Here is a 27,219-nt window from a genome sequence, read left to right on the forward strand (position 1 = left end):
GTGAGGAGTGCAAAAGCGAGCTCTGACTTGCTGTCATGAAAGTTAATTAAAAGGCAAGACGGCGGATAAAAGAAACATCTATTAATGCGCAAGCTTCAGATAAAAGCAAAAAAAATTGCATTGAGAAAACATACGATGAATTTCATACAAATATGTCACTCACAAATCAGACATGTCAACTACTTAGAGTGGGACTTATTTCTCTGACTGGTCAAAATCCATTTGAACTGGGGTGACTGTCAAGGAACCAGGAAGTGGCCGTTCCTGTTCAAATAAACACGTCAGTGGAAGTGAAACATGATCACTGCAATGGATTTGATGTCTATGTTTGTCAATGGTAGTTAAGGGAACCAAATGACAGTGCAGAATGAAGGGAAGGACGACGAGGAGAAGAGGCTTGAAGGGAGGATGCGGAGGGAGGGCCCGGGCCCCGAATGGGTGAGGAGGAGGAGGAGAGGGAGGAGAGGGAGGAGGAAGAGGAGGAGGAGGGAGAGCGGCCCCCATGACGCGCGTCACTGGCGGCTCTCGTTATTTAAACTTGATTCAAGAGCTCGTCAGAGTTTTTGTCAGGAGGGAGAGCGTCGCCTAGCAGCAGCTCGGACGGAGCACGACGTTGGCCTTCTTTCCCCGCCTGGATATTTGCTCTTGTCACAGTCTCCAGGCACATCGCCATCGGCATCGGCATCGGCATCGGCACCGGCTTCGGAATGCCCTACAGCGTGACTCTCAAGGGACCTTCTCCGTGGGGTTTTCGCCTAGTCGGCGGACGTGACTTCAGCACGCCGCTGACCATTTCCAGGGTAGGTTAGCCGGCACTATTTGCTTTGTGGATGCCAATTTTCTTCACTTTCTATAGTGGGAAAACAAGTTTGACAATTCTAACCCAATTATTCATGAAGGAATCCTATTAAAAGTACTGTGGGGCAGTTGCCAGGTTTTCTGGTTAACTGGTTATCTTTGCCAAATGTTGATTTGGAATTAGATGTAATATTAAATTAACATTTGTCACAAAGTCACATTTGAAAAGTGCGATGATACATAATGGAATTTGTTTTATTTCCACCAAAAAACATGTATTATTTGTCATTCAATTGTTATTTTTCTTAGTTTTGTTTAGAGTGTTTTCATGTAGATTAGTTTTTTTGCTTTGATTAAATCTGGATCTGTACTATATTGTAATATATTGTTCTATTCTTAATTCCTAAAATGTTATCGTCTGATTCTGTTTGCGATTAATATTTTATGGGAGATTTACAATTTAAAATCATGGCTTTGTTTTACGGGTTAATCAATGTTTTTAATCACTCATCGGTTGCTGCTGACAGCAATAGAGATCCAATCCATTTCCACTGAAAGGAATGGCAGTGACATGATTTCATGCAATTTGGTGATAGCAACGCCCCGCAATCAATGAATTATTTTTCTAGTTGGCATCCAAGCCCTAAGATAAAAAAAAGAAGAATCCAGCCATTGTGACGCAGAACCTGGGCGAACTCTCCCGTATATGGGTCAGGCTTCAACGAGTTTGGCAGAGGTTCCACCAGTAGCCGCTCGCTTCATTCCGCTCAGGGTAAACACATGGTAGTGCTGCGTGAAAAGGCACAGAGGTTGGGGAGGTGAGTGTGTGTGTGGGTGTGTGTGTGTGTGTACGTGCGCGTGCATGTCTATTGGGGGGTGCTGACATTTGTTTTTTCAACAGCACTCACTGGTGCTGCTGAAAGATTCCAGGTGTTCCACCCCCACCCCTTAAAAGCAAAGCCTCTATAACTACAGGGCTGGGGCAATGAACAGAATTATGACCCCCCCGAACCGGCCCCCCATTCCATCCATCTCCCCAGAGTAGTCAAATCACCAAATACACAGAGTCTAAAGACTGATTTTGCCTCGTAAGCCTACTCATCTGGGTCAAATTTCAAGATGAACCCACATAGACTCTACAGGTGAACCATAATCCAACTTCTACAATCTTTAACTGTACAGTCCAGGACTGGAATAATAAATGTACAAAGGATGACCACTTTCCTGCCTTACTTGAACTCTTCCAGTCTCTGTTGCAATCTGCCAGTGACCAAATGCAAACACTGACAAACAATACAAAATCTTATACATTGTTTCTAAGCTAAATCTCAAAGAAAAATCGTCCAGAAAAATGAGACGAGAGTGCACAGCTGGTGCATATTTATCTGGATCCTGCGTTCAAAAAATATTTTGGCGTCGTCCATTATGCTACGTTTGTTTGTGCTCGAGCAGCTGTCGACGTCAATGGCTATCTGATCAACTGTCTACGTCCATTTGCTGGTCTCAATCCTTGACGGATGGTTTAATAAGATGGAAGATGGTTGATCGGGTAGTGGCAAGTGCCAATATGCTGAGATGTGCTTGTTAACCTGGTGTGAGCTGCCCAAAAAGAGAGAGAGCCACAAATGAGAGGCGTCCGGAAAACACTTTTTTGTCACTCATCTGACAGCCGTGGCATTTTGTGCAGGCGTGTTAAATACGCCAGTAGTCTGCTGCTGGGACATGCTCGCACAAACAAGCCAGAGGCAAATAATCCTATTAAATCATTAACGGCATGTTACTGCTTTATGGGTATCAAATATACAAATATCGGTAACAGCGCAACACTACTTGCATGATCATTCACCTGGCTTCAGCATAGAAAGACTTAATGTTTCCCTCGAAACGCAACTGGAAAATCTGCCATTTTGGTTTGAAAATGTCATTTTGCAGAAGATCACATGCAGGGCTTTAGTTGTTGTAAGAAAAAATAATAGGTGAACAATTAGCACAATAATAGCTCAAGAACTCCATTCCCTTCTACCTTTGACCTCGGTCTACCACATTCCAGTGGAAAGCACACTTTGCTGCACTTTGTCGCCGTTAGTTGCGTCTCGTATTTTATGCAGTTGCTCAGAGCTCTATTGTTTTTATTTATTAACATACAGAAAAGCCAAGCAAATGCATGAAAGTGAACAAAAAAACAGTCACGGGGAATGCTTTGAGCTAAAATATCACCCAATAAAATTGAAGTGTATTATTATAAAGCCCTTCTGGTTGTGCACGTCCATTTAATTTCAACTCTTCCATGTCCGGTTCAAACTGATTGGACGCCTATTTGACTGATAGCACACGCAAACTCCGAAAACGAGAAAGAAGGAGAACCAATGTGGTCTTTAAGACCTCGATAAGCTTTAATGAGGATGTCGTAAAGTTTCAATTACGGACTGGTCGGGTGCCTCCACTTATAAAGAGGCAAGAGCACGCAAAGTTCATTTGCAACAACGTGACAGAAACAAACATTAGCTTTAGGGCTGTCCTCAGCTGGTGGAAAAACTTTCATTTTACAGTTGAGGTTTAAACCGGCTCGATAGTTAGCTCAAAAAATGTCGTCATTGTGGTGCTGTAGCATTTTTGTATTACTAATTAGAGAGAATTGAGAATAGATATGAGTCATTTTCCATTTCGGATAACATTGAAGCAATTATTATATGGCAAATGCTGACAGCAATTCTAGTCGAATGTTGTTCTGCTTGGTAAGGTTTTGAACGCACCTCAATTTTAAGTTAAATCCTTGTCGTACAATCACTTCTAGCCCCCCAGTTATATTGGATTAGACGTATATTACCGTCAATGGTAGTGAACGAGTTAATAAAATTCAGGAAAACCGCAGATTGCATTGGAGGCGAGCCATTTTGGGAAAAAATTAACTGTTTTGACGATGTCCAAATTCATCCAGACAACTGAATTGGAGAATTTGGTGATGCTACATTATAATGTGCACAAAAAACATTTTTGGAGGAAAAAAATTGACAACCGTTTTGAAGAATCGTTATTGAAATTGCATAATTGATTTTAAGATTAATTTTAAGTGTCAGACATTAGTTACTCTGTAGCTTAGACTTTGTACCTTTCAGTACTTTTTAAGTATCAGGCATTAAGCACGGATTGTGAAGATGATCCTAATATCTCTGACAACTACACAATGACATTACAAACACACACATCTACAAATACGTGGTGATTAAATGCCGTGGGTAAACCATGACCTCCCGTCGGGCGATTGTCCACTCAAGCAAGACGGAGCCGGCCCACTTCCACTCGGACAAAAAGCACATAGTGTTGTAGTGTTGAGGTGTCGTGTTTGTTTTCACACGCGCTTACTTGCCACAATGACCTCTCAGTTTACTGGAATTGAGTCACGGGTAAAAGTGGGATAGGGGTGGGGGGGTAATGGTGATGGGGTCGAGTGGTGCAGTCTGAAGCCGTAAATTAGGAATTCCACATGCGAACCACACGACTCGGCTATTAGCACTTCATGGAGCGTGAACTTCAGCTCTTTCCCTTTAAAAAACACTTAACTGCACAAGTGCATGGGGTTTGCAGTGGGGGGTCAAATTGGAGCAGTCATGTCGGTTTCAGGACTAATTAACCCTCAGTATAGTCGAGCTGTGATGGCCATGTTGACTAAGACTGACGTCTGAATGCACGGCGAAGAGAAATATGCAAAGGTACCGATTACCTGGTGTCTACTCACACACCTTCTGGTCTATATGAAATGTAGCAACATGGTAGGTCCATTGGTGCCTTTACACTTGTCATAGATGGCTAATTACTGCAATATTACTTTGGATTAAATTACACACGAGATACTTTTAAAATTGCTAGTCATCAAGGTGAAAAGATGAAAGAACGAAGCTAAACTGCAAGTACTTCACCAAGAAGGCACTCTTTAACTGCAACGTTGGAGTACTATCTTCTTGGCTCAGGGCGCAATTTGGGGAAGCAGGTTGTAATTTTGCTTTGGAGTGCGCTGCAATCAGACGCGTCTCCATGGCGTCTGATTTCCGACCAGAGTTGGAATGGTCAAAAGGTTCAAACCAGCTGAGGGATGACATTCCTTCATTGGGGAATTGGTTTATCACTAGTAGACGTCTTCTAGTGAAGTTCCAAAAGATTGAACTTCTACTTGAGACAAAGTCCTTGTTCGAAAAATTCACAGCAGCATTAATGGCTGTCCGCTGTGTGCAGGTGACGGCCGGTAGCAAGGCAGCCCAGGGAGACCTGTGTCCGGGCGACACCATCCTCGCCATTAATGGCGACGTCACAGAGCACATGACCCACATGGAGGCCCAGAACCGCATCAAGAACTGCACTCAACAGCTGACGCTCATGATCAGCAGGTATTCTCTTCTGTCTTTCTAGTACAGCAAATGTTGCCATTGAAGGCAAAGCTATGGCTCATAATTGCAAAAACGTGAATGTACCGACTTGCGTTTTGACTCGGAAAGAGTTAAAAACGAGAGAAGCAGGGATCAAGAAGCAGCGCAAAGAAAAACAGTGGTTTCTGACTCGTTTACAATTGAAAGCTGCCAACTGGCAGACAACAAGGAGTCTTTCTCTCTGCTTGTAAGTTCACTGTGGAAAGTCAAAGCATTAAATCAGGAACTTTTCTCCTCGACTTTGCTCATTTGCATCCATTCTGTCAAGGCAGCGGAGCACCTTAGCGGCGGTTTGTCCACGTCGAGGTGTCAATCCGAGAAGTGACTAAAATGGAGCTTCTGTGCAGCTGTCACAACTTTCCGCGCAATTAGGATAACGCTGACAAAGTGTATTTTATGTCGACGAGTGTTTTTGTACCACGTCGAGAGAAAACTGGATTCTAAAAAATGGGGTAATAAAACAAAAAAAGACGCATTAAGGATGACAAGTTTATTCCATTCGGTTGCGGTATGACTTACTTGACGGCTAAAGAATTAAGCAAGAAGGAAATACTGTTTGTCAGTTGAATGATGGCAACAGACAGGCAAATAGATCGGTATCAGCGCCAGAAAATTCAGTTTGACAGCCTGGCAGTTGGTATGAAACCTGACGGTTACATAGTATCGCTTGAATAATTATACATTGCGAGTTTCGCACGTCAAAGGCCAGCAGGGTGGCTGAGGCGTTCACGTTGGGAATATTTAGCACGGAGGTGAAACAAGCTGCTGTTAAGGCGGAAAAGGCCAGGCTCTTGAGCGGAGTCGCCTATGGAAAAGATTCCCCCAAACCATGTGTTGCAGCCGCTCTGATCCGGTATTTCTGGCCAAGTGAATCCTCACAACCAAGGGAAAATAAGAAGAGGCGCAGTTGTTGCTGGCAGACTTGAGGAAAGCCAGGAGGAATTTAAAGCCAGTAGGAAAAGCACATCTGCCCATCAGTGGAAATCCAATCAAATTCTAAAGTAGCTTCCACTTAAGGTGTCTGTCATTATTATAAAAGTAACAAATAGAGTAGCGTAATAAGTCAACGGTAAAAAGCAGTCATCTAGCATTCCATCCAGACTTTTGGTCCGCTGCCATATGAAATATTTCAGAAGAAATAATTGCAGCCATTAGCCTCCTCGTGCTGACTCTCAGGAACATAATCCCAATAAAAGGACAAGCGTTCTGAGGGACCCCCACCCCTTTAAAAGCCTATGCCGTAACGTACTCCAAGTCAAAAGGAGCAGAAATGGGAGACGTGTAATTTGCCGTTGCTGTCGATGGACAAATATGAGTCTGCGACTCTGCCTGGGAAGGCAAATTACAGTGCGCTCCACGGATCTGAGGTCTGCTGTGTAATGCAAGAATGTTTCTCCGCATGTTTCCGCATCCATTAGCGTCACGGGCTGCATTTCTTAGAATATTTGGAATGGCGCCCCCCTGGCTCATTAGAGTCAGTTTCCTTATGTTTTATGATTGCTCTTAGTCTCAAAGCGAAGTTGCAATGACTCTGAAGAACCTGCCGATCAAGCCCCCGTGTACCTGTGGCCCTTGGCGATAGCTAAAACCACACCCTCTTCCTTTTATCCTGCTATTTTATATCCACGCTGCCTACATCTTCACTTCTGCCAGGCTTTATTGGAGAAATCTGTGCGGTTTCGCCGGCCTAAGGAGGCAGATGGCGCTTGGGACTAGTGCCAGGTTGCTTGGATGGATTCCCCCCGCTGATGGACGTGCCGAAAGCTCGGACTGAAAGTATGTCTTGTTCATGAAAGGACACCCCTGCTTATGCTTCAATTGTGCTTAGGACATTAAAGAAAAATGTCAGGATTAAATCCAGACTGAACTTGAACAGGTGGAACAAGTCAATGCAAATTCTACAGAGAACGTCGTGTGGAGCTCAGACCATGAGTAATTAAGGGGGGAAAAAATCCTGGATCTTTCCCTTGGCACGTATCCCAGACCTCCACCGTCTTCTCCGTAAATCTGTCAAATCATTTTGGCGTAATCCTTCTCCAGAGTGAAGTAGATTGGTCAAGATGTGTTTTTTTTATCCCAAGGTTGTAGGAACATTCATTTCCAGGGCTTAAGAATTTTCAGACAGCAGGCAGAGAAAAGTTTACAAGAGTCCTGGTTTCCCGGGTGCTGGGTGCTCTGACCTATGACTCAGCGTTTAGGAATTGCTCACAAAGCTGCACTGGACCAAAGGAACACAGGACTCCAACAGGGACAAAAGGCCCAAAGAAACTCACTTCATCCCCTTCCAACTTTTCAGGCCGTCTTTTGTGGTTCGGTAAAAACACCACTTCATTAGGACTACCGAGACACGGTCTCCCCTGTTAGACATACTCAGGTGCGGGCGGTCATTATAATTCTCAACGCTTAGCTCATGGATCTTAATGACCTTGCCTACGTTCGCATCAGCAAAACAACACTAACCGTGAGAGACCAATGACCTGGACAAGGATTTGTGCGGTTATTGGGTCTCAATTTGGAGATGATGGGTTTCTATCCGTGGATCTCATCCTCACTGCGTAGACCGACCTATCTCAAGAAGCCAAAGTAAGCTTATCCGAGCGCTGTAAAAAAAACAGACCGTCAGGAAATTAAACCCGGTCAAGAGCTGGAAAATATGACCAAGAGAAAGACTGAGAAACTCATCCCGATATTGTAATCGTTTATGTCCTTTTATGTCTTGTTTATTGATGTATAAAAGCTAAAAATATGAGGCTGGAGACCAGGTTGCCCCGACCCCCACATCCGCCAGACTCAACAAATCTGCCCCAGCCATCAGGGCGAAAAGACGTAGAATAAACGAGGTCTTTGCAGTGCAAGATTTAAACGTGAAACAGACGTTTAATCATGTGGCTCTTTGTCCTTCGGCTGTAAATTGAAATGACTTTATCACCAGTTGACATCTAAACTGTTTGAATGGAAATATTTAATTCGCTGCTTCCCAAAATGTCCTTTAGCTGCCCGTCCCCGTCGGAGAACAAACAGCGCTTGTTTAAGAGCCCACTTCTCTATATCCGAAAGGAAACGGTTCTGCAACGACGTCAAGTGATCATTTTGTCGCACGGGACTCGAACCTTTGCCGTACGAAAGAAGGCCTCACACAAAGACGGTGCCGTTCAAGTCACGCCCCGTCTCGCATTCTTTCAAGAAACACGGCGGCGGTGAAAAAATCTCCGAGGCGACAACGCGACAAGTCGTTTGTCGGCGGACCCGATATGAAACCTGAGCCAATGGCGGTGACTCAGCAGGTTTTATTGGCTTAAACCGCACCAAAGTGTTGCGTTCGCTGCCTTTCAAAAGGCAAGGCGTAACTTAACTTATCAGACAAGGCCTACTCAGCTCAGCAACACATTTTAATGATGCATCTCATCATGGCTGCCAGTCAGTGAGTCATGTTCTTTCTTGTAAGTCAACACAACTGGAGTCAATTACAAGCAATGTAAAGATATATGTATGAAGTTATCACCCCCTTCTGTAGAAGCCTCCAAAAAATAGCTCGATGGCTCATACTGAAAAGTTAAGACGTGCTGACGACTTTATCTAATGTAGTAACTTCTCTGATCGTACAAAATCTGCAGAGTATGTCATTTTTATGAGAATATAATTCTTGTAAAGGACCAATCTCTTGGTAGAGCTTTGTTTTGACCTTACTACTTTTGCCGATGGTCTCATACGGTTTAGGGATTGGGAAAGGAAAAAAATTTTCCCCGGTTCACAATGATTACATCTCAAGAGAAAAGGATAATCATCAAGACAATCTCACTGGTGTTGTCTTTCAGGTCGGGATCGGGAGAACGAGTTTGGTCCCCAGCGGTTAGCGAAGACGGCAAGACGAGCCCTTACTCGGAATCGGATTTGCAGGTAGGCTTTTATTAAAAACACTTGTGTGGACTACATTTCCACCAGCTATGCCAAAAAGGTGCTGGTCAGAATGGAAGAAGTATCATTTCCATCTTTCATTGCTCAAAATGATGGTTAAAAATACTCAAAGACCATGTGAAAATTAGAGACATTATAACCAGGGTAAACAGTGAGTTTTCAAATAGCTCAAGGCCGCCCAAAAGCCATATCATTTGGGTTTTTTGGCCAGGAGTTTATTAAAGTAGAGCTCACCAGGAATATCTGCTTTCAAACAAAATTCGATGTTCAGCTTTCAGGATATGATGATGAAAGATGTCAAAAATATCTGCTTCCAAACTAAATTCCATGTTCAGTTTTCAAGATATGATGATGAAAGATGTCCAGTCGTGTGTCACCAGTTTCATTTTTTGTTGTTGTCACTAGCAGCGAATGACCAAACGTTCATTCTAATTGAAATGAATTGGATCGCTAATGCCGTCAACAGCAGGCAAAGAGTTAATAGTAATAAAAAGTCTTAACTTCATAGGAAATATGGATTTTTTTGACGCTCTTGTGCATTAGGAGTTCAGAGAGAATCCCTGTGGGAATGACATTATTCTCGCTTTGATTTCACAGTGTGCAACTTCGACTTTATTGGCTAAAATCCATCCAACTTGTGACTGGTCTTTTGATGGCCGTGATGATCATTGGCTACAGACCACAACTTGCCATCTGGGGCTATAAATTAACCGAGTGACACTGTTGATCATAAACAGCATCCATAGAAACAGTTGAGCGCGGCTCCAGGAATAGAGCGCATTAGAAAAGGAGTGTTGAAAAAGTCGATTGTTCTCCGTTCCCAGCAGCTGCCAGGATATTCCAAGCACAATGAAGCCCTTTGGAGATGAGAGCTTTCCTCTCGATTCCGAAAGTCATGGAAGGAACGGGGAGGCGTGGAAAAAAAAAAGGCCAAATACTAGAAAAGACTCGCATCTTTCATCCAGCTTCGTGACCTTGAATAGACCGGAGCCAAACGCACAAAGAACTGAGGTAGCATTTATTATCCGCCACCTCATCAATAGACGTTTGGCTTCCTTCCAGGAGAGTATTGTTTACAGCTCAGGAGACGCAGTGAAAGCCGTCTCATTGTCTGGTGTCGTTCATCAAGATTTGCGGTGAAAGCGGATGATTTTTTTTTTTTTTGTAATGCCCAAAGGGTTTTTTGTTTTGCAATAGCCAGACAGATTGGAAATCCAGTCAAGGTCACGGCTCGTCTAGGTTACATCACATTTGGAGACCAGATCTCTTCCCATTAACGGCCGTAGGCATCAAATCCACCGGAAGTGGGATAGCTGGTTTCAGCGTTATTAAACCACTGCTACCAGCTATCCCAGTCCAAATGGATTGGATGCCTTTCACCGTCCATGGCAGCCAATGATTGAATTTGTGGACTACGTCTTATTGAAAGGAATTCGAACCGTACAAAAGTTTGTTCATCATCAAAGTAGCAGTTCATTTTGATTTCTTGATTTGAATACTGAACACGCAAGGCAGACATGACATTTTAAAAGCACATGATTTAACCAGACGCTCCATAATTGTCCCGCCTTTGAATCGGAAACCGTCGGAGATGAACCCATTCATTTAAACGCGGAGGGCTGGCAGCGATCATTCCCCGAACTGACGCGCATATGTACTGCATTCCAAATGGAGACCCTGTTATTTACATTTGTGACTCACACTGAGCTAATTGCTGGATGGAGATAATAGCATATGCTATGTAGGACTTTTGGCAAGGTGCCGTATTCGTGTCACCATCGTCACCAACGAGCACAATGAGCCAATGGCGAGGCAGCAGAAGACTGCTTCCTGCTGAAGTGGATTTTATACTACACAAAACTCAGGACACGCTGACACGCTCATAGCCTGAAGCGAAGCCCATCTGGAAACAAAATGGTGTCGCTGTCATCACTCAGCCATACTTCAAAAGTAGCCCCCCCCCCTGGAGGTATCACAATCATTTTCTCGTTTACTTATTCCGAGCCAAAATGAAAATTATAGACAGAAAGACGTGTGGAAGCAATTTGAGTCATTACAACGCAGCAATGGGAGAAATAAATATTGACTTTTAAGACAACAAACTCAAGTAAATAACACCGGCACTGAGTGGCAGGTGCAATCTATTTCAAAGGGGAAAGTCGGCAGCGAAGAAATTAACTCATTGCTTGAGTCAGTCTTGAAATGGCTTATGTATAAATATTGTTTTAAAACTTAAGAAGACCACGTTCCCACGTGAACAAAATGACGCGTATTAGACGTCACGGCGCGCAAGTTGTTAAGAGCAAGCATGGAATTAAAATAAGATCAAAATCAACTGCCCCCTTATTTTCCTGCCTTTTCTCTGGGAAAGTCGAACCCCCGCACCCCCACCCCAATCTCCCGTCAGCAATTTTCAGCTTCAAGGGTCCACTTTAGCTCCTGGGAAAAATATATTTTCCGTCGTAAACCCTGTTTTGAACAGATTTTTCCAAACCTCTCTATATCTGAAAGTTCTCGGGGGTAACGTGCCAGTTGGTCTTACACGTTAATTCCTGGCAGGGAACTTTGGAAATACATTCGCAAAACTTTCGGAAGCCGCGGTAGCTGAAAGATGATGTCGTCGCAGATATTTCTGACCCCGGAGGACTTTTCTGAGACCCCGTCCTTCCTTCCATTCTTCCAATGGCCTTCATCAGAAATAGTTTGATCTTTTATGAATGAATCGAGGCTGCTCAATTCCAGGAATGGCATAAAAAGATCCAAGTTGTAGTCTTTCCAGCTGACCGGTTTCTAACAATACAAAATGGCCTGAGGGTTTTGGAGTCTTGTCTATTGCCAAAATGTGTGTGTGTGTGTTAATCCTCTGCCAAGGAAACCACCCAAGCGTGACGGAAAAGTCCTTTTAAAAGAGCTCAGCACCTGGGACCTTCTTTATTTGCTTGTTTGCGTTCCCTCGTCATCCGCTTAACCCCCCCTCTAAAATGTCTAAATCCGTCTGTGGATTCTCTCGATGAGGTCAGGGTAGTCTCTGCTGCGCACAATAGCGCAGTCATATCCAGAAAAATCATATTGTCGGGTTCACTTTTACTGATTATTTTCCATGTGGTCAAAATGGCTGTTGTTGTGGAAAATCAACAGAATGAACAAGTGAGTTTCATTTCAAGTGGATTGGACTTGTACCGATTTCCATTGGGTTTTTGTAGAGTTGGAATTCATGAAATTGGTCGCCGCCCATCTGTCTGTCACCTCCTCTCTACCCTAACTCTCCTCCCCTGAAGGGCTGGTTTGTGTTTGCTTAGTGGTGCAGAGCGCCATGAGAAGGGGCTTCATTTGGAGGGTCCCGAGGGATTAAGCTTTGCGGGAGAACTAGGTAGGGGTGTGCATGTGTGGGAATGTTTGGGTTCACGTCCAATCCGAGCAGGGGTCTCAAAACACATGATTTTAATTTTCAAATTCAGCTCTTCCATATTACTCCTTTATCTTGTATTTTATCCTATCCGTATGTCACTTTTTGATACTCTTGAAAAGCCCAGTTTCAACAGAAAAAGCAGATGCAATAATTTAGATCCTGGATTTTAGACTCCTTGATAGGCTCTTTGAAGTTGCTTTGGCCAGACTTTATCTATCAAAGCCTCCGTTTGGATCACGAGATGTAAACCTGCCGGTGAAGAGGAAAGGAAGCTTCCAGAAAAGGACCGATTGCGGCGTACGTGCTCGTGTGTGGTCCCGCCAAGTGTTGAGACATGATGAAATCCAGCTTTTCCCTCATCAGGAGGAGCCTTGAAGCTAAAAGTACACTATCAGACTACCATCTGAAAATTGAGTTGTTCTCTTCATTCAAATATATGCATCGATTTTTTTTAAAGAAAACTTTCCCAAAAAGAAACCACATTGATAAAACAAGATAGTTACTGGAGCACCTGTTTAGTCCACTGGGAATAGGTGAAAGTATTAGGACGCACTCCTGGCCTTAAAGCAAATCCACCATTTTAATCCATTTATGTCCTAAGTAGATGCTCTTTGTCCATCTGTCACGGGCTTTGCTTGTTGTTTTCTGGCAAAACGTCTAATGAGGCGTTGACCTCAACTTAAATGTGCATTTGCCTACATCTGCGCTGCATTAGCATGCCGCATTCCTATGCGTAGCTCCAACAGAGCTGAATGTGGAACTCCACAACCACGTCATCATCTTTTAACATTTATACTGCCATTGACGCCGATGGACGCCCACACCTTTTGGACTTCAATCATGAGGATAAACAAACAATGCGTAATGCATTGGCTGCAGTAGATTTTGACTGCGTCATCAATGGCGCTGAAACACGATGATGTAAATCATTCCTTGTTTTTCCCCACTTTCTCCACAGAACTTCAGGCCTATCACCAGCGGCTACACCAACTACAGCCGCAAGCCCTCGTACACCCCCGAACCACAGCCTCCGCCACCCCCTCTGCATCATCCTCATCACCCTCATCATGAGCAACAGCATCAGCATCAGCAACACTCCAACAACCACTCGCTCAACGGCTATTCCAAGCCCAACAACGGCCACAGTTACGCGTACGGCAATGGCAACGGACACGCTCAGTACAACAACCCGTCCCCCCTCTACGCCCCGAACCACAGCGACGGGGACCGATCCCTTCATGGCAAAATGGGAGGACTCAGCCTTAGCGCCCCGCACAGGTGAGGATACAAATAAAATATGGCCGTTGAGAGAGTTGAAAAACAAAAAGAAAAGTGGAACCCTGAGCCAAAATGTCTCTCCTGGTGGTCTTTCCCTTTCCCCTAGCCCCGAGCCTCCCGCGCCTTCTCCCGTCCAAGGCCGTGACGGCGTAGACATGCATTCGCATGTCTACAAGATGCTGACGGACTACGAGGAACCCCTGTCGGAGCCCAAGCAGTCCGGGTCCTTCAAGTACCTGCAGGGGATCCTGGAGGCTGAAGATGGAGGTTAGAAAAAAAAAATAACAAACTAGTAAACACAAAAGATTTGCAACGGAAACGTACTGGAATCTTGCGAAAAAGTTTGAAAACAGAGTTCAAAAATCTATGAAAAAAAAGAAAAACAGACAAAAGTCCACTTATTGAAATGCAGCAATGTCTAAAATATATTTCCACATCACGGATGAGAGTCAAAGAGTTCAAAAGTATAATTTAAGGCGTACAGGTAAGACTACCTGAGTCGTTATAGCATCTTGACTTTTACAAAATCAATCTAGGGCCACAAGTAAAAGGGATTGGTAACAATGATAACCCAGCGAGACCACAAGCACCTAGACGAGAACTTCGTCCTAACGTTCGTCACGTAACGACATTATAAATCCCCTCTCGGCCCTATGTTGACATAGTTTTCCTTTTATAGACTCACGCGGCACTCAAAAGAGAAAGAAAACATGAGGAGGAGTGTTGGCTAGGGAGGGAAGGACGAAAGCCACGGATCTTTAAATAGCTCGGCCGACAAAAGGGAAGCAAGGTTTCGGGACGGTAAAAAGTCAGAATAATGTCCTGTCTGGAATTCCCACAGATAGCGATAACGGGGTATGGCCATCCCTTTTCCTTCACGTAAACAAAGTGAGCGCATTAGTGGGAACAGATGAGTTGCTTCTAGTGGGACTCGATAAAGTCTGTCATGTTGATTGACAAGTTGAGGAGGGAGGACGGCCTTTGATGGGAACAAAGCAAACACCAGCAGCCTTTTACTGGAATTCCAAGTCTAGACGGATTGGGTATGTAAAAATGGCCTGATTTATTTTTCGGCAAAGTGGAGCGTTTGGAATGGGGTGTGTAGACTTTTTTTTTTTTATTTCCGCTAGAGCTTGACTGCCGATTCAGCAAACGGCCACAAAGGGGGATTTTCCACGGGAGACTTCCCGGATGTATTCGAGCAATGTCAGCTTTTCGGCTATAATGAGGCTCACTTGTTACAGCGCCAGTGCAAACCGTCCCGGCGGGCCCGTTGATGGTCCGCTTCACGCGGCGCGCACGGGACGTTGTTTGGAACCCGAGCAATCCGTCTACGTCATTCGTGGAAAAAATTAAAATGAAAAGGCCAAAAATTGTGTTGGATGTTATTCTTTTCATTTTCCCCCAATCAAATATTATAATAAAGAAAGTAGGCAACTGTGAAAAATAAATGCAAAAATGTTCAATATTAACAGTTTATGTAATGTTTATCAATTCATTATTTCAACAGTCATGCATTCATAACAGGCTAAATAGGAACTAGGATGATTTCATATGATTATGATTTGATCAAATTTGACTTAATTGTTGATGAATAACATGTTACGCATGTGATTATTAATTGTATTCAATGCAATAAGTGAATCAAGTATTAAAAAAGTGAAGCAAAAATAAATTAAGTTAATAAATTAATAGGGCAATTAAAAAACGGTCATTCAAAAAACTGTTAAACCAATAAAGACCTGGCCTTCACATATTTTTGCGTCACATAAACAACAATATTAACATTAAATATTTAGATATGGCCTACCAAATCGTTATTATTGTTTTGTACAAGCATATGTATTTTTTTATTCTTATTAATCATCATTGCCTTTTGAACATTCCTAGTATTTAACCTTCTATTAACAACGACAAACTTCCATTCATGCAACAATTCCCTATTTTAGGTGTTTCTCCAACGGAGAGGATGAGGAGCCTGAAATCTCCGGTGCGATCGCCCGTCCCCAAACTGGGAAGCCCCCTCCCGAGCGGCGTGCCCGGCCTTCAGAAACTCCCGCAGTGCACGCGCTGTTCCAACGGCATCGTGTGAGTACAAACATCATCTCGGTCGGGTACAAATGGACTGCAACTCAGTCGCCATCGCCAACACCCAACGAGTCCACGTAAAATGTTTGAGCAGGGACAAACAAAGAACTCAAAACAACGGGGTCGACGTGCACCGACAGGCAAAGCGAGTCAAGACGTCGAGTCTGATTCACCACCAAATTGCAAAAAAAACACAAAGATGCGTACAAAAGCTTGCGCTAAACCCTCTGGCTTGTAAAAGCAAGTCCGGGTGCTGATGTCACAACCGTGCATTCATTAGGAACAAAGACGGACCTTTTGTGACCTTGTTTACATTTCTGTACGTAAAAAAAAAAACTAATTCCAACAAGAAGGGTTGCGGAAAAACTAAAGTCATAGCTGCCATCAATTAGGAGGTCAAACTCAGTCATCTGTCAGATAAGCATAACCTTTAATGAATGTTTCTCGTATGGATACAAGAGCCCTCTGCATTTCTTTAAGTGCGTATTTTTGGTAGAAAGGTGGCTAAACTTTCACCTGTGACCACTAGTCGGCAGCAGTCTAGACTAAGGCTGGTTTGTAACAAAGCACGTCCGAACTAAAAACGTAGAAAATTATACGATGAAGACCACATGTTTACTTTAGTGCTGAATGAGGTTTCAAAAATAAATGGGTGTACATATACTTTTGTCCATTTTGATGAAACTTTCACAAAAGTAAGACACAAAAATCACAACTTAATGTGTAGTATCGTGATTCATCGGGATCAAATTGGGACCGGAGAATTGCGATAACAACGATATCATAGGTATAAGGCAATACACACCTCTGGTATCCACAATAAAAACATAACACAGATCAATCTGGCGAGACCCTATCGAGACCTTTTTCATTGGAGGACACCATCCAAAAATACACCGCATCCGATTGAACGCCGACTCTCCTCGTCAGTACACGGTCGACAGGTCGCCGGTCTTTTGGTCGCCCGGGAGGTTATTGATAATTACCATTTAAATCGTTGCTCAAATTCCCTAAATACAAACTGCGAATTACTATTTAGTCATACTTAATGCCCTAGTCATTATTAGGCTAAAGAAAAGCTCCACATTTCCCGGACTTTGATTGTTTTTTGTTGGATAACTTGTTAAGACCCTGACGGACGTAGCTTCTTAAAGGGACAGCGCATGTACATACAAACTCTTCTACACTCACACGTCGGCTCAGTGAAACTGCTCATGGCCATTGTTGGCTTTTATTGATGCGTAGACCGTGTTGTTTTACCTTGTTTTGTCGTCGGTCTTTTGGTCGCCCGTTGTCGCGGTCGGGGCGACCAAAAGACCGGCGACCAATCGACTGCACACGCTCCTCGTCACGCATGAACTGAACGTTGTCCTTCCAGGGGCACCATCGTGAAGGCCCGCGACAAGCTATACCACCCCGAGTGCTTCACCTGCGACGACTGCGGCACCAACCTGAAGCAGCGTGGCTACTTCTTCATCGAGGAAAACCTGTACTGCGAGACGCATGCCAAGGCCCGCGTGCAGCCCCCCGAGGGCTACGACGTGGTGGCCGTCTACCCCAACTCCAAGGTGGAGATCATGTGAGGATACGGAATGAACGACGGCGTTTTGGGGGATTGGAGAACGTGACTTTTTTCCGATTTGTAGCGCCGATGCAACGCAGGCGTGTGTCACTGGGAGCGCCGGTGGAATGTAAGAACGTTGTTTGGCTGAACTCTAACCCCAGTTAAACGGCTCCATATGCAAGCATGCCAGCTCCGCCTTTGCAAGTGTAAACAAAAAAAAACACAAAAAAAAAACCGCAGGAGGGGGAGAACACTTTCTTTTTCTTTCTCTTTTCCCATGTTTTAACGCTCCAATTTCCAGGCCACGTTTGCGCGGCAGGCTTTGAGTGACATCTGTGACTATACCTTGACATACGAGTTGAATTCATTCCATGACTGTGCTCATAACTCTAAAGTTAGTTATTTTTTTCTAGTTTCACCACACATTTTGCTGTGTTTTATGAAGAAAATCAGAACAAGATTATAAAAACATACAGTAATAACTAGAAGAATCTTCCTTACCGATTATCTCACAATATAGTAACAACAATTAGCAATATATGGGTCAGGAAATCAAGCTGTGATATGCCACAATACAACTAAATGGAAAAAAAGAAAGCAAGATATATTGTAAAAGCCCTAGTAATGACATCCTTAGCAAAGGTATGCAGTGTTTATTAAATTATTCTCTTTTGTTTGATGCCTAGTTTGACAATAAACTCCAACTGGGAGGGCCAATGAAAAGATTGCACTTAAGTCTTACATATTTACATGCAAGATGAAGCTTAAAAAATATCTGCAAGTTAAAGTCCAACCACTCATATAAAAAAAGTATACAAGGTGAGAAATAAAGGAATAAGAATGTTGGGATACCATTGAAACTAATAAAAAGGATGTCTTAAATGTTTTTTATAAAAAGGACTATCATGAAATTGTCACCGATGCCTGCTTCTTTTTTTTTTTAAACTGTTGTACATATCCTGTAAACACGTACTGTGCTTTCTTCTGTATTTTTGTTCTTGTCTTTTCAACACACCCATTTATTAACTTATTGTTGTGCCAATACATGCAAAATCTGTTTAGGAAATAACAAATGCAACTCCAAATTACACTACTATAATCATTTGAAATGTGATTTGTGGGCTTTATATTTACATGGTTGATCATAATTAACTCTCCTTTTCTGGACCATTTTGACTTCAATAAATGATTTGATTGAAAAGTGCACTTCTCACGAATATTTGTATTATTATGCAGGATTAAATTGTGACTGTATATTTGTAATCTTAGCAGTATTGAATTAAAGGAATGTTTTGAGTGAGCAAACCAAACTATGGGGAAACACAGAAGACCATAATTTAAAAATAATTAAATTTGACAGACTGCGTAACACCCACCAATGTAAAAAAATAAGTGCAAGCATTTAATGCAATCATCCACAACACAGTGCTAACAAGTATTAATACAATATGTAGAAGCATAGATTAGCACTTACCTTAAAAATGAAGTCCTGGTATAGAAATCCATGATGTGATGACCTGATTTAATCCAGAATGTGATAAAGGGTGTTGCCTCTGATCTCTGCAATGGATGTCCATTAATATCCACAAAAAGGAGCGATTGCAATTTGTTTGTATTTTTAAATCTGTTAATTGGAGCAGAAAAGCGCCTTTCAAACTCCAAAGTGCTGAGATATGTTCTGCTTGCTGTGCAGAACTTTTGCAAAACTATTTTCTGCAACATGCACTGCTTCTTGAACTGATTTGGAGTTTTTAGCAAGTGATTTTTTGGCTGCAAACAAAATGAGCGTGCTTCCTCTTTGACATTTTCACACCTGAAAACTACTACTGAAATTGGCCTGTGCACCAGCTGTGCAACAGTGCGTTTTTTTCCAAAGCGACGTTAAGAAACAGCGCCCCCACGCTGCAATGTGGCGGAGGACAGGAACTGCATGAAGGCAGGCGTGTTGATTAAAGGGAAACCGATGGACAAATTGCAGCATCCATACGAAGTAATAGTCAAGTTTAAAAAATAATGCATGGGGAAAAATCATTTTGCCAATAATTAAGTGAATTAAGTTTTCTGTTTGTGGGAAAAGTACATCACAAAGTTGATTTGTCTTTTATTTCACTATAAAAGGGGCAGAACGTTCACATTTACATTTATCCTCAAAATGACAGTACAGCATACCTAAATTCCTGCCTAAAGTCAAATGAAACACTTTAGAATTTGTATTCCTTTATGAAAAATACCAAATCGTATTACTCTGTTTTTGCTGTATTTTTTTCTATTTTGTTGCTGACACGACAGCAGAAAAATTGCCTTTGTACAGAGCAAACAAACAACAAAAGGATGCCCTTGAACGCACAAACTGAGTAACTTGGCTTGAACTGAATGACGAGCTGAACATGCAAATGAGGTGCAACAACACAAATCCTTTTTCTGGATTTAACCGGTGCAAGTGAGATGCTTGGAAAAGAAAAGCAACCCTTTTCATTCATTGTTTTTTTTAGCGTGCTCGTGGTGTTGCAACAAATGAACCGCTTTGGCGGTGACCATTTCCATACAATTTTTGAATACGGTGAGTGAGAAAATGGAACTAAAAAAAAACAACATCACTACCTGAATCAACTTAAAAACAAAAAACAAACCTTAGAGCATCTCTCTAGTTGCACAGAACTGTACAGGCACAGATATATATATAGATATTTCAAATAAATAGAACTGATCTGGCCAAGAGTCAGTGAAGAGGGAATGGCCGTTTAAGAAAAAGAGACACTCAGCCATCCATCCATTCATCCGTTCATCCGTTCATTTCAGTCGTACTCGCTCATTCGCAAACACAATCACGGACACGCGCTTCTTCCTCTGCGTTCGCCAATCTAGAAAGACGGAAAAACTCAACGACAAAATTATTATAAAACATAAATGCAGTTGCCGCGGGATGCCTCGTCGCATCCCCGGGCTCGATCCCGCGCCACGGCGCCAGGCCGCGGCCCCCTTCGAAAACCCTCCTCTTTCGCGGTCTCCGGACGGTCGGTGTGGAGGCCACCCCTCGCATTACAAACGTGACTTTATATCTAGAATACCACAAAAATGTCACCACCCTCCTACGCAAGGGGGCGCTAGGAGTTACGGTATGGCGTGGGGCGTGCTGTACAGTCAAGAGGAGATGCCCGCTTGCATGGGAGGTGAGGTAGGGGGGCCGGCTGGGAGGGGCGGAGGGATTTGTTTTGCGGCCTCTCGGATGTCACCTTGTGAGATTGGCTTAAACGTCGGTGGAGAAGTAGAGCGTGTTCCGCTTGAGCTCGGCAAAGGAGATGGGAGAATGCTGCAGGTAGTAAAGGAGCACCTGCACCTGGATGCAGAAAAATACATATTCTTTTGATTTAATTGGCCTTCCAAGGCGAGTCGGCAAGCAGCCTGCCCTGTATCCCCCTAGTTCAGTATACGATGCTATAACTGTCCAGCATTTTTGGTTGTAGAAAGACAATAAGACTCATCTGAAGAACTAGGACTGTTTGAAATAATCAAATGATCAATATCGCTTCGCGTCGTTTGTCGTTTTATGACATTATTAAACAACTGCGCGCTTCACTTGTGGCCCCGTTTGAGTGGGCGAGTGAGCGTCTTAATGGTTTTACATGTGCCTACAAAACCACAGCCCTGAAGGCAAAGTCTGGCCTCGTGGAATGGGTTTATCAGGCCGTTTTGGATGAATGGGAGGGGATTTTGCCAACAAATGACTAAAATAAAAAAAGGAAACACAGCCCAGGATAGATTCAGATAGGATATTCGAGCCCAGATACGCTGATTTTAGAATGTAATATTAACCCTTCCTTCATAGTGCAAAGTGACTATTGAGTGATTAAAAAACATGCATACCTGGCACATCTTGGCTAATAATTTTAACATTTGGTATAGGTTTTGTCCGTCTGTGAATGCTCGTGTTTTAATGCGATTCGATTGACAGCACTAACGCCGTCAATGGCAGGCAAAGAGTTAAACAATGACCTTATAATAGTTAATAATTGAACTGACGGATGGGCCGTGACCAAGCAAAGAGCAGAACGTACGCCATGTACAAAGTCGTACCTGTGCCATGACGTCATGTGACCAAATGTCCGAGGCGGAGGTGATATTCTGCGTCTTGGTGCTCTCCAACTCTGAGGGTCTGAGCAGTGTGGGGCCAAATACTGTGGCCAGGTTATGTAAGGACATCTTGTTGAGGGGCTCCTTCTCGGCCACCCTGTGGAGGCAAATCAAATCACAGAACATTTGCATCATCTCTTGTTGTAGTATCGCTAGAAAGGCACTAGATGGCAACTAACGACCGATAAATATAATGAAGACAGTGCAACTAGTAAATTGCTGCCAGTGACTCACAATGCATCATTTTTTTCCTCAATGTTTCCACATTGAAGTCCAATTAAGTCATTGGCAGCTATTGACGATTGTGCATTTCTTGAGAGCCAAATTGCAAAAGAAAATTACCGTTTGAGGTGTTCGAGCAGAGTGAGAAAGGTCACCAGGTTGGGGTCGGGCAGAGAGCGGAGGAGGTGCATCATGCAGTTCTCCTTGGCCGCGGGGTCGGAAAGAGCTGTGGGAGACGGGAGAGACAAAAACATTAGTTCGCGTCCGTCTCCAAAGTCTCGTGCTGAGGTGAAAAACCATCTCACATATTCCCTCCATGAAGGCCGGGTACAGGCGGTCGGTGAGCAGAGGTTCCGGCAGCTCCCTGAAGTACAGCTTGAGGGTTCCCGCGATGGCGTTGATGTCCATGTCGCTCAACATCACCAGGATGTCTTTGGTATCTAAAAGGTCAATGCGCCCTGGTTACAAACTCGAGCCACAGCTCCCAAGAACCTGGCTGGCTGCCTTCTACTGCCCAGAGATGAGATCACCTCTCAAAAATGCTCACGGGGCAACCTCAAAGCTGTTATTCCAATTCGCCACCCTTTTAAAGAGGCTTGATTTTTTTTGTGATCAAATGGAGGAGAATTCTTACTGGTATCAAATGCAATTTTGAGCGCCTGGATGTCAGTGGCCACCCCTGAGATCCTGTAGATTCCCACCTCGTCGATCCCCCTTTTCTCCACTTCCTCGATGCACTGGCGGACAATGTAAGGCACCTTGGAGCGCTCGCGTCTGAAAACAAGTTTTAACGAATGAAGAAAAACACATCATGGTTGTTGCCCTAATCATATATCATGTGGAACCCATTCAACCACAACGAAGCCCATCTATAATAGGATTTGTATTTATTTACTTTTGTCATAACATGACAATATACAGAACACTTATTTTTATAGTTTGCAAAACAAAAGAGCTACATTACAAACATTGTTTGACATTTTCATTTGAATGACTAGAGGTATGCTTACTTTGTGACCACGTTGATTTTGACTCCAAACACGCCACTTTGTTTTTTGGACGGCGTCCTCTTCAGGCTCAGGTCCCTACTTGTAAACTTCATGGAAAATTCCACTTTGATCTAAAGACCCCCCCCCAAAAAAAAACATTTAGAGTATGCCTGGGCCCCTTGACCCAAATGTTTTGCCATCTGTCAGTTAATTGAATATTTAAGCCACTTGTAAACATAGTTGAAGACGGATATGCCTTCAAAAATGAGGCAAAAGCTCTTACCCCGTTCATCTCAATGACGTCCATGTGCCAGTTCTTGGATTGGACGGTCTGAGGATCCAGCTAGAAGACACAACAGAGACAGAACGACGGAGCGATATGAAAACATGCTGGCGGAACAAGAACAACATGCTCAAAACATAACATCGCTTAGGACATCATCACTTAATCAGATAACCAGTGATATCAAAGAGATCTGACATTGATTGCGTTCAATGTATGAGTTTCTTTCTGGATCAAAATTTCAACATGGAAAAAAAAAAATCTCATTTCACATAAATCCAGGAGGACAGATCAACGAAATCATTTTTGTAATGGGAAGAGCTTTTTGCATGACAAAATGGAGAATGATCCCACTAAAAAGTACAAATTCAGTTTAAAACATATTTTTGTTTCCACACTCAGAGAAACTCCAAATAATCGGGCAGGCCACAATATTAACATTTATAAGAAAATGTATAAAAAGTGACGTTCACAGATAGGGACGCCAGAGTTAAAATATAGGTATTTATAACTAAACATGATTTTATTATGAAAAAGAAAAAGCTGCAAATTAATCACAATATACTTCGATTATGCCCAGAAAGCATTTTAAAGTGTACAACCAGTGACATTAAATTCATTTAACAAGTGGGAAAACTATCACTCATTATCATTAGCACTTATGCTGGGGGGTGCCGGAGCCTATTCCATCTGATATTGGGCCAAAAGCGGACTACACCCTGAACTGGTCATAGAAAACTGTCTGTAAATGCTCATATCAAGACATCCAATCCATTTTGACGTCAAGCGCTAAAAATGGCAGCCAATGAGTAAAATATGGCGGAAATGAACAGTAATTAAAAGCGTCATACGGAATACAGCCCCCATTAACCACCTAAAGTGTGCTGTCATGAATATTCAAGATGGACGTGAGATATAATATATGCTGGATTAATTATGATGCGCTCAAGTATTCATTATCTTCAGAGAGATTAGCCCGTAATTAGAAACGAGGCTCTAACGACGCTGTCGCATTTATTAGGTTTCCAGGAGCAATGAGAGCGTCACTCCAGATGTCACGCATCTCGCTCTGGTGCTCCGCACCATGTAAGCAACAGAACTATTTTTAGGAGGATGAAACACATCAGCGTGTTTACATGTGCGGATGCAAACGGGACTTTCTTCCCTCAACAGCAGCTGATGTCACGCTGGGCCATCGGAGCGCTCCAACTCGGTTACTATGTTGCCGTCGTCGGTCGCGCTGACGCCACGGCCAATCGGCGAGGGCCTGCGGTCGGCCGAGGCTCGTGATTTGCGGAACGGCGGTATCTCTGCGGGCGCGCTGAGGTTCTCTTATACAGAGTGCGTGGAAAACAATACTATACTAAATGTGCAGTAGCTACACTCCTCGCACTTATTATGCAATACCGAGGGTCTTGCTGCATGTGTGAGTTTTATCCTACATGCATAAAAAAAGGGGTAAAGAAGGGCTGTCTCATTTTTCTAAATACAAATCTAATATCCATTCTACCTATTTGCATTCACATTAAATAGAAATACTTAAAGGCAGCATTGGCAAATACATAAGTACATGCAAATACTATATACTATTATATATATAGCTATGGAACAATACATTACATTCTATGAGTTTTTTTAATGAAAATAAAAATGGAAATATTATAAAAAATAAAAAGGAAGATGTTTAAATTCCCCCTTTTTATTTTTGAATGCTTATGTAAGAATGTACACGACGACAAGTAAAAAAAATAAATGTAAAAATACTGTGAGAAGCTTGGCAAACATTTTTTAACTAATAAAAACTGGATTTGATTAACTATACTTCAATGTGAGACATCACAATGAACTCCAAGGTTTGGCAGTTGCATAGAAGCACTATTTCAAACTAAATATATATAAGAAAATGCTTTTGGGGTTTTAAAGGGGAAACTAGTAATGCTAAAATCCGGTTGTCTTCCATGAATCAACTGCTAGCCCATCTCTATTGTTCTCAATTTGAAGCCGGTTGAAAGGGCAGAAAGAAAACAAAAACAAATCCAGCAAACAGGTCATCACGTCTAACAGACAGTCAAATCCTCAGCAACAATTGGGTAAGCGCGCCATCACAATTTGTGTCAGTTCGACACATTCCCAGTCTCATTTTATTCTAATTACTTTTGGGCTCCAGCCTTTCCTCTATTCTTCACCATTTAATTAAATTCCTATTATATGAAAAGTTCAACTTTAGAAAATACTCCAAATAGAGGTATTCTTAAGAAGTATGCTTAATATTGAGTTTTTAAAAGGGGGATTTTAACCATACAACACGTAACAATCTAATCCGAGTCATGACGAATAGGAAAAGCTATTATGTCAACATCGGACCTTTTGTAGGATGACGATTCTGTGGGCAATTTTAAAACGCTGCATGCTTGTTTTTAAACAAAGGAGGTTTACGATCCTCCGTCAAACGGGAATAATGCCAAAACTGACTCGCCAGATGGGGGCGAAAAGAAGAAGAGAATTCTAACGGAGTTGATCGGATCAAAAGGTAAGTAAGTGAGCTCCAAAAGAAACTGACGCACAGTAAGTGTACTCATAAAAACGGCTTTTCAAAAGCCTCTTTGAATATATGCGAAGGGGGGGATGAATGGCATCCTCACACGGGAATTCTATGCAGGCTGTGTGCCGAGTGGGGGTGAGTGACGCTGACACACTTTGACCGTGATGAAACACGCCATCACCACCTTCTCATATGCCGTTCGCTAACATTTAGGTGAAGAAAATCCTACAGAATATGTTCTGGGGAGAAGACTGGACATTCATATTGAAAGAAACGTTGACGGCAAAGGAAGTCCAATATGGAAATATGCTGTATCTTGAATGCATACATCATGAATGGATACATCCAAACCAAGAAAACCCCGAATGAGAAACTAATTAGTACTGGTCTAAAGTTAAACCGAACGCTCCCCTTGGGAAGTTTCTTGCGTGAAAAACACCAAGCCAACATCCATGTTATTGTTAATTAATGAAGAACAAAGTAGAGCATGTGGAATGCCAAAGGCTGGGCGATAAAGCTTAAAAATAAAGTGGCCGATCCGTTTCGCCAGAAATTTGATTTACGTTTTTTTTTCCCATTTTTTTCTACCGCTTGCTCTTAGACATAATTAGAACAAAGAATAGAGAAAGCAGAAAAACAAGCTTGATTGTTTCTCCAGGCCACTGATTTGGCTGTCATTGAAGGCACTCAGCGTCCAATCCATTTTGACTGGGAAGGCATTTCTATTTTGGGATAAGCTGCTTACACAAATGATGAGAAACCACCTTGGATGGTCTATTCGGATAGGTTGAGAAAAACAATAATCCACTTTGATCAAAATGCACTATTTCCCCTACTCAATCACACACCTCTTAAAAAAAGCATTTGATCCTGTATGAACGTACAGAGAACAACACCGCGGGCCGCTCTGGGCCCACGAGCCAGATGTTTGACACCCTTGCGGTAGGCAAAGGCAAGGCGCGAAACTAAAAATAAGATACAATATAAGACAAATGTGATAAAAGATGCAGAAGACATGTGTGTGTGTGTGTGTCTGAAACCTTTTGTCTGAGCAGTTTGCTGCGGACGCGACCCCAAAGCTTGGCCCCGGTGTTAGTGGGTCTTCTAAGTCCGGGGGGGGTCTGCGCTTGACCGGAAAGGTTGTGCTGATTCTGGTCCAGGCAGCACTGCTGCTCCAGATGCTCGCATACCGAGTTGAGCTTCACATCCGACACCAGGATCTCCGTCATCCCAAAAGCTCGGGTGCCCTCTTCCAAAAGACGCAGGTGGAAGTAGCGCGACTACAAAGAGGAGGACGGGGGGCAATCAAGCCTTTCGTAGTCCCGCAAGACAACAGAAGCTCCTGACAGAGAGATTGAGGCAAAGAAGAAAAAAAAAAAGAGTCCCAAGTCGATTCTCTTAGAGCTTCATTAAAAAATAAAAAAGAAGACCTTCAAACGCCAAGACGATAAGACGGGGCCATGGCTTTTTAATAAGATCGGGGATAATTCCACCTAGGAGCTGGATTCACAGTCAGCGGCAAACATCTCCTCGCTGAGTGCCGTTGGACAACTAGCACACGAGCGTGACACAGTGAGTG

At 43.0% G+C, this 27,219-nt stretch overlaps 2 protein-coding genes across 8 annotated transcripts in view; one reads left to right on the forward strand and one right to left on the reverse strand.

The window, feature by feature from the left end:
* Positions 1-510: 510 nt before the first annotated feature.
* pdlim4 (PDZ and LIM domain 4) lies at positions 511-17,976 on the forward strand. Its single transcript, XM_077591448.1, has 7 exons — positions 511-800; positions 5,029-5,180; positions 9,035-9,116; positions 13,502-13,821; positions 13,928-14,088; positions 15,771-15,909; positions 17,288-17,976. Exons 1-7 carry the CDS (start codon positions 708-710, stop codon positions 17,490-17,492), a joined length of 1,152 nt encoding a protein of 383 aa, XP_077447574.1. The 5' UTR covers positions 511-707; the 3' UTR covers positions 17,493-17,976.
* A 1,581-nt stretch (positions 17,977-19,557) lies between these two features.
* Positions 19,558-27,219, reverse strand: part of abr (ABR activator of RhoGEF and GTPase) — a 46,858-nt gene continuing 39,196 nt past the window's right edge. For 5 of the 7 annotated variants that reach the window (XM_077591987.1, XM_077591988.1, XM_077591991.1 and 2 more), the window contains 7 exons: positions 23,099-23,158; positions 22,837-22,946; positions 22,461-22,600; positions 22,132-22,266; positions 21,947-22,052; positions 21,548-21,701; positions 19,558-20,810 (listed from right to left, as the gene is read on the reverse strand). In XM_077591987.1, the coding sequence (XP_077448113.1) occupies positions 20,721-20,810; positions 21,548-21,701; positions 21,947-22,052; positions 22,132-22,266; positions 22,461-22,600; positions 22,837-22,946; positions 23,099-23,158 (795 nt within the window). In that variant the 3' untranslated portion in view covers positions 19,558-20,720. Of the gene's footprint in view, positions 20,811-21,547; positions 21,702-21,946; positions 22,053-22,131; positions 22,267-22,460; positions 22,601-22,836; positions 22,947-23,098; positions 23,159-26,680; positions 27,213-27,219 lie in introns of those variants that run through there. The other 2 variants (XM_077591993.1, XM_077591992.1) reach the window with 2 other exon arrangements.

This window comes from Stigmatopora argus, chromosome 22 (genome assembly GCF_051989625.1).
Source record: "Stigmatopora argus isolate UIUO_Sarg chromosome 22, RoL_Sarg_1.0, whole genome shotgun sequence".
Lineage (NCBI taxonomy): Eukaryota > Metazoa > Chordata > Actinopteri > Syngnathiformes > Syngnathidae > Stigmatopora > Stigmatopora argus.

What these genes read in the sequence shown, in the direction of transcription:
- pdlim4 (XM_077591448.1), top strand. Translation starts at nt 708, where the DNA reads ATGCCCTACAGCGTGACTCTCAAGGGACCTTCTCCGTGGGGTTTTCGC. An exon ending in CGCCGCTGACCATTTCCAGG is followed by an intron (nt 801 to 5,028) that starts GTAGGTTAGCCG and finishes CGCTGTGTGCAG; the next exon opens with GTGACGGCCGGTAGCAAGGC. An exon ending in AGCCTTAGCGCCCCGCACAG is followed by an intron (nt 13,822 to 13,927) that starts GTGAGGATACAA and finishes CCTTTCCCCTAG; the next exon opens with CCCCGAGCCTCCCGCGCCTT.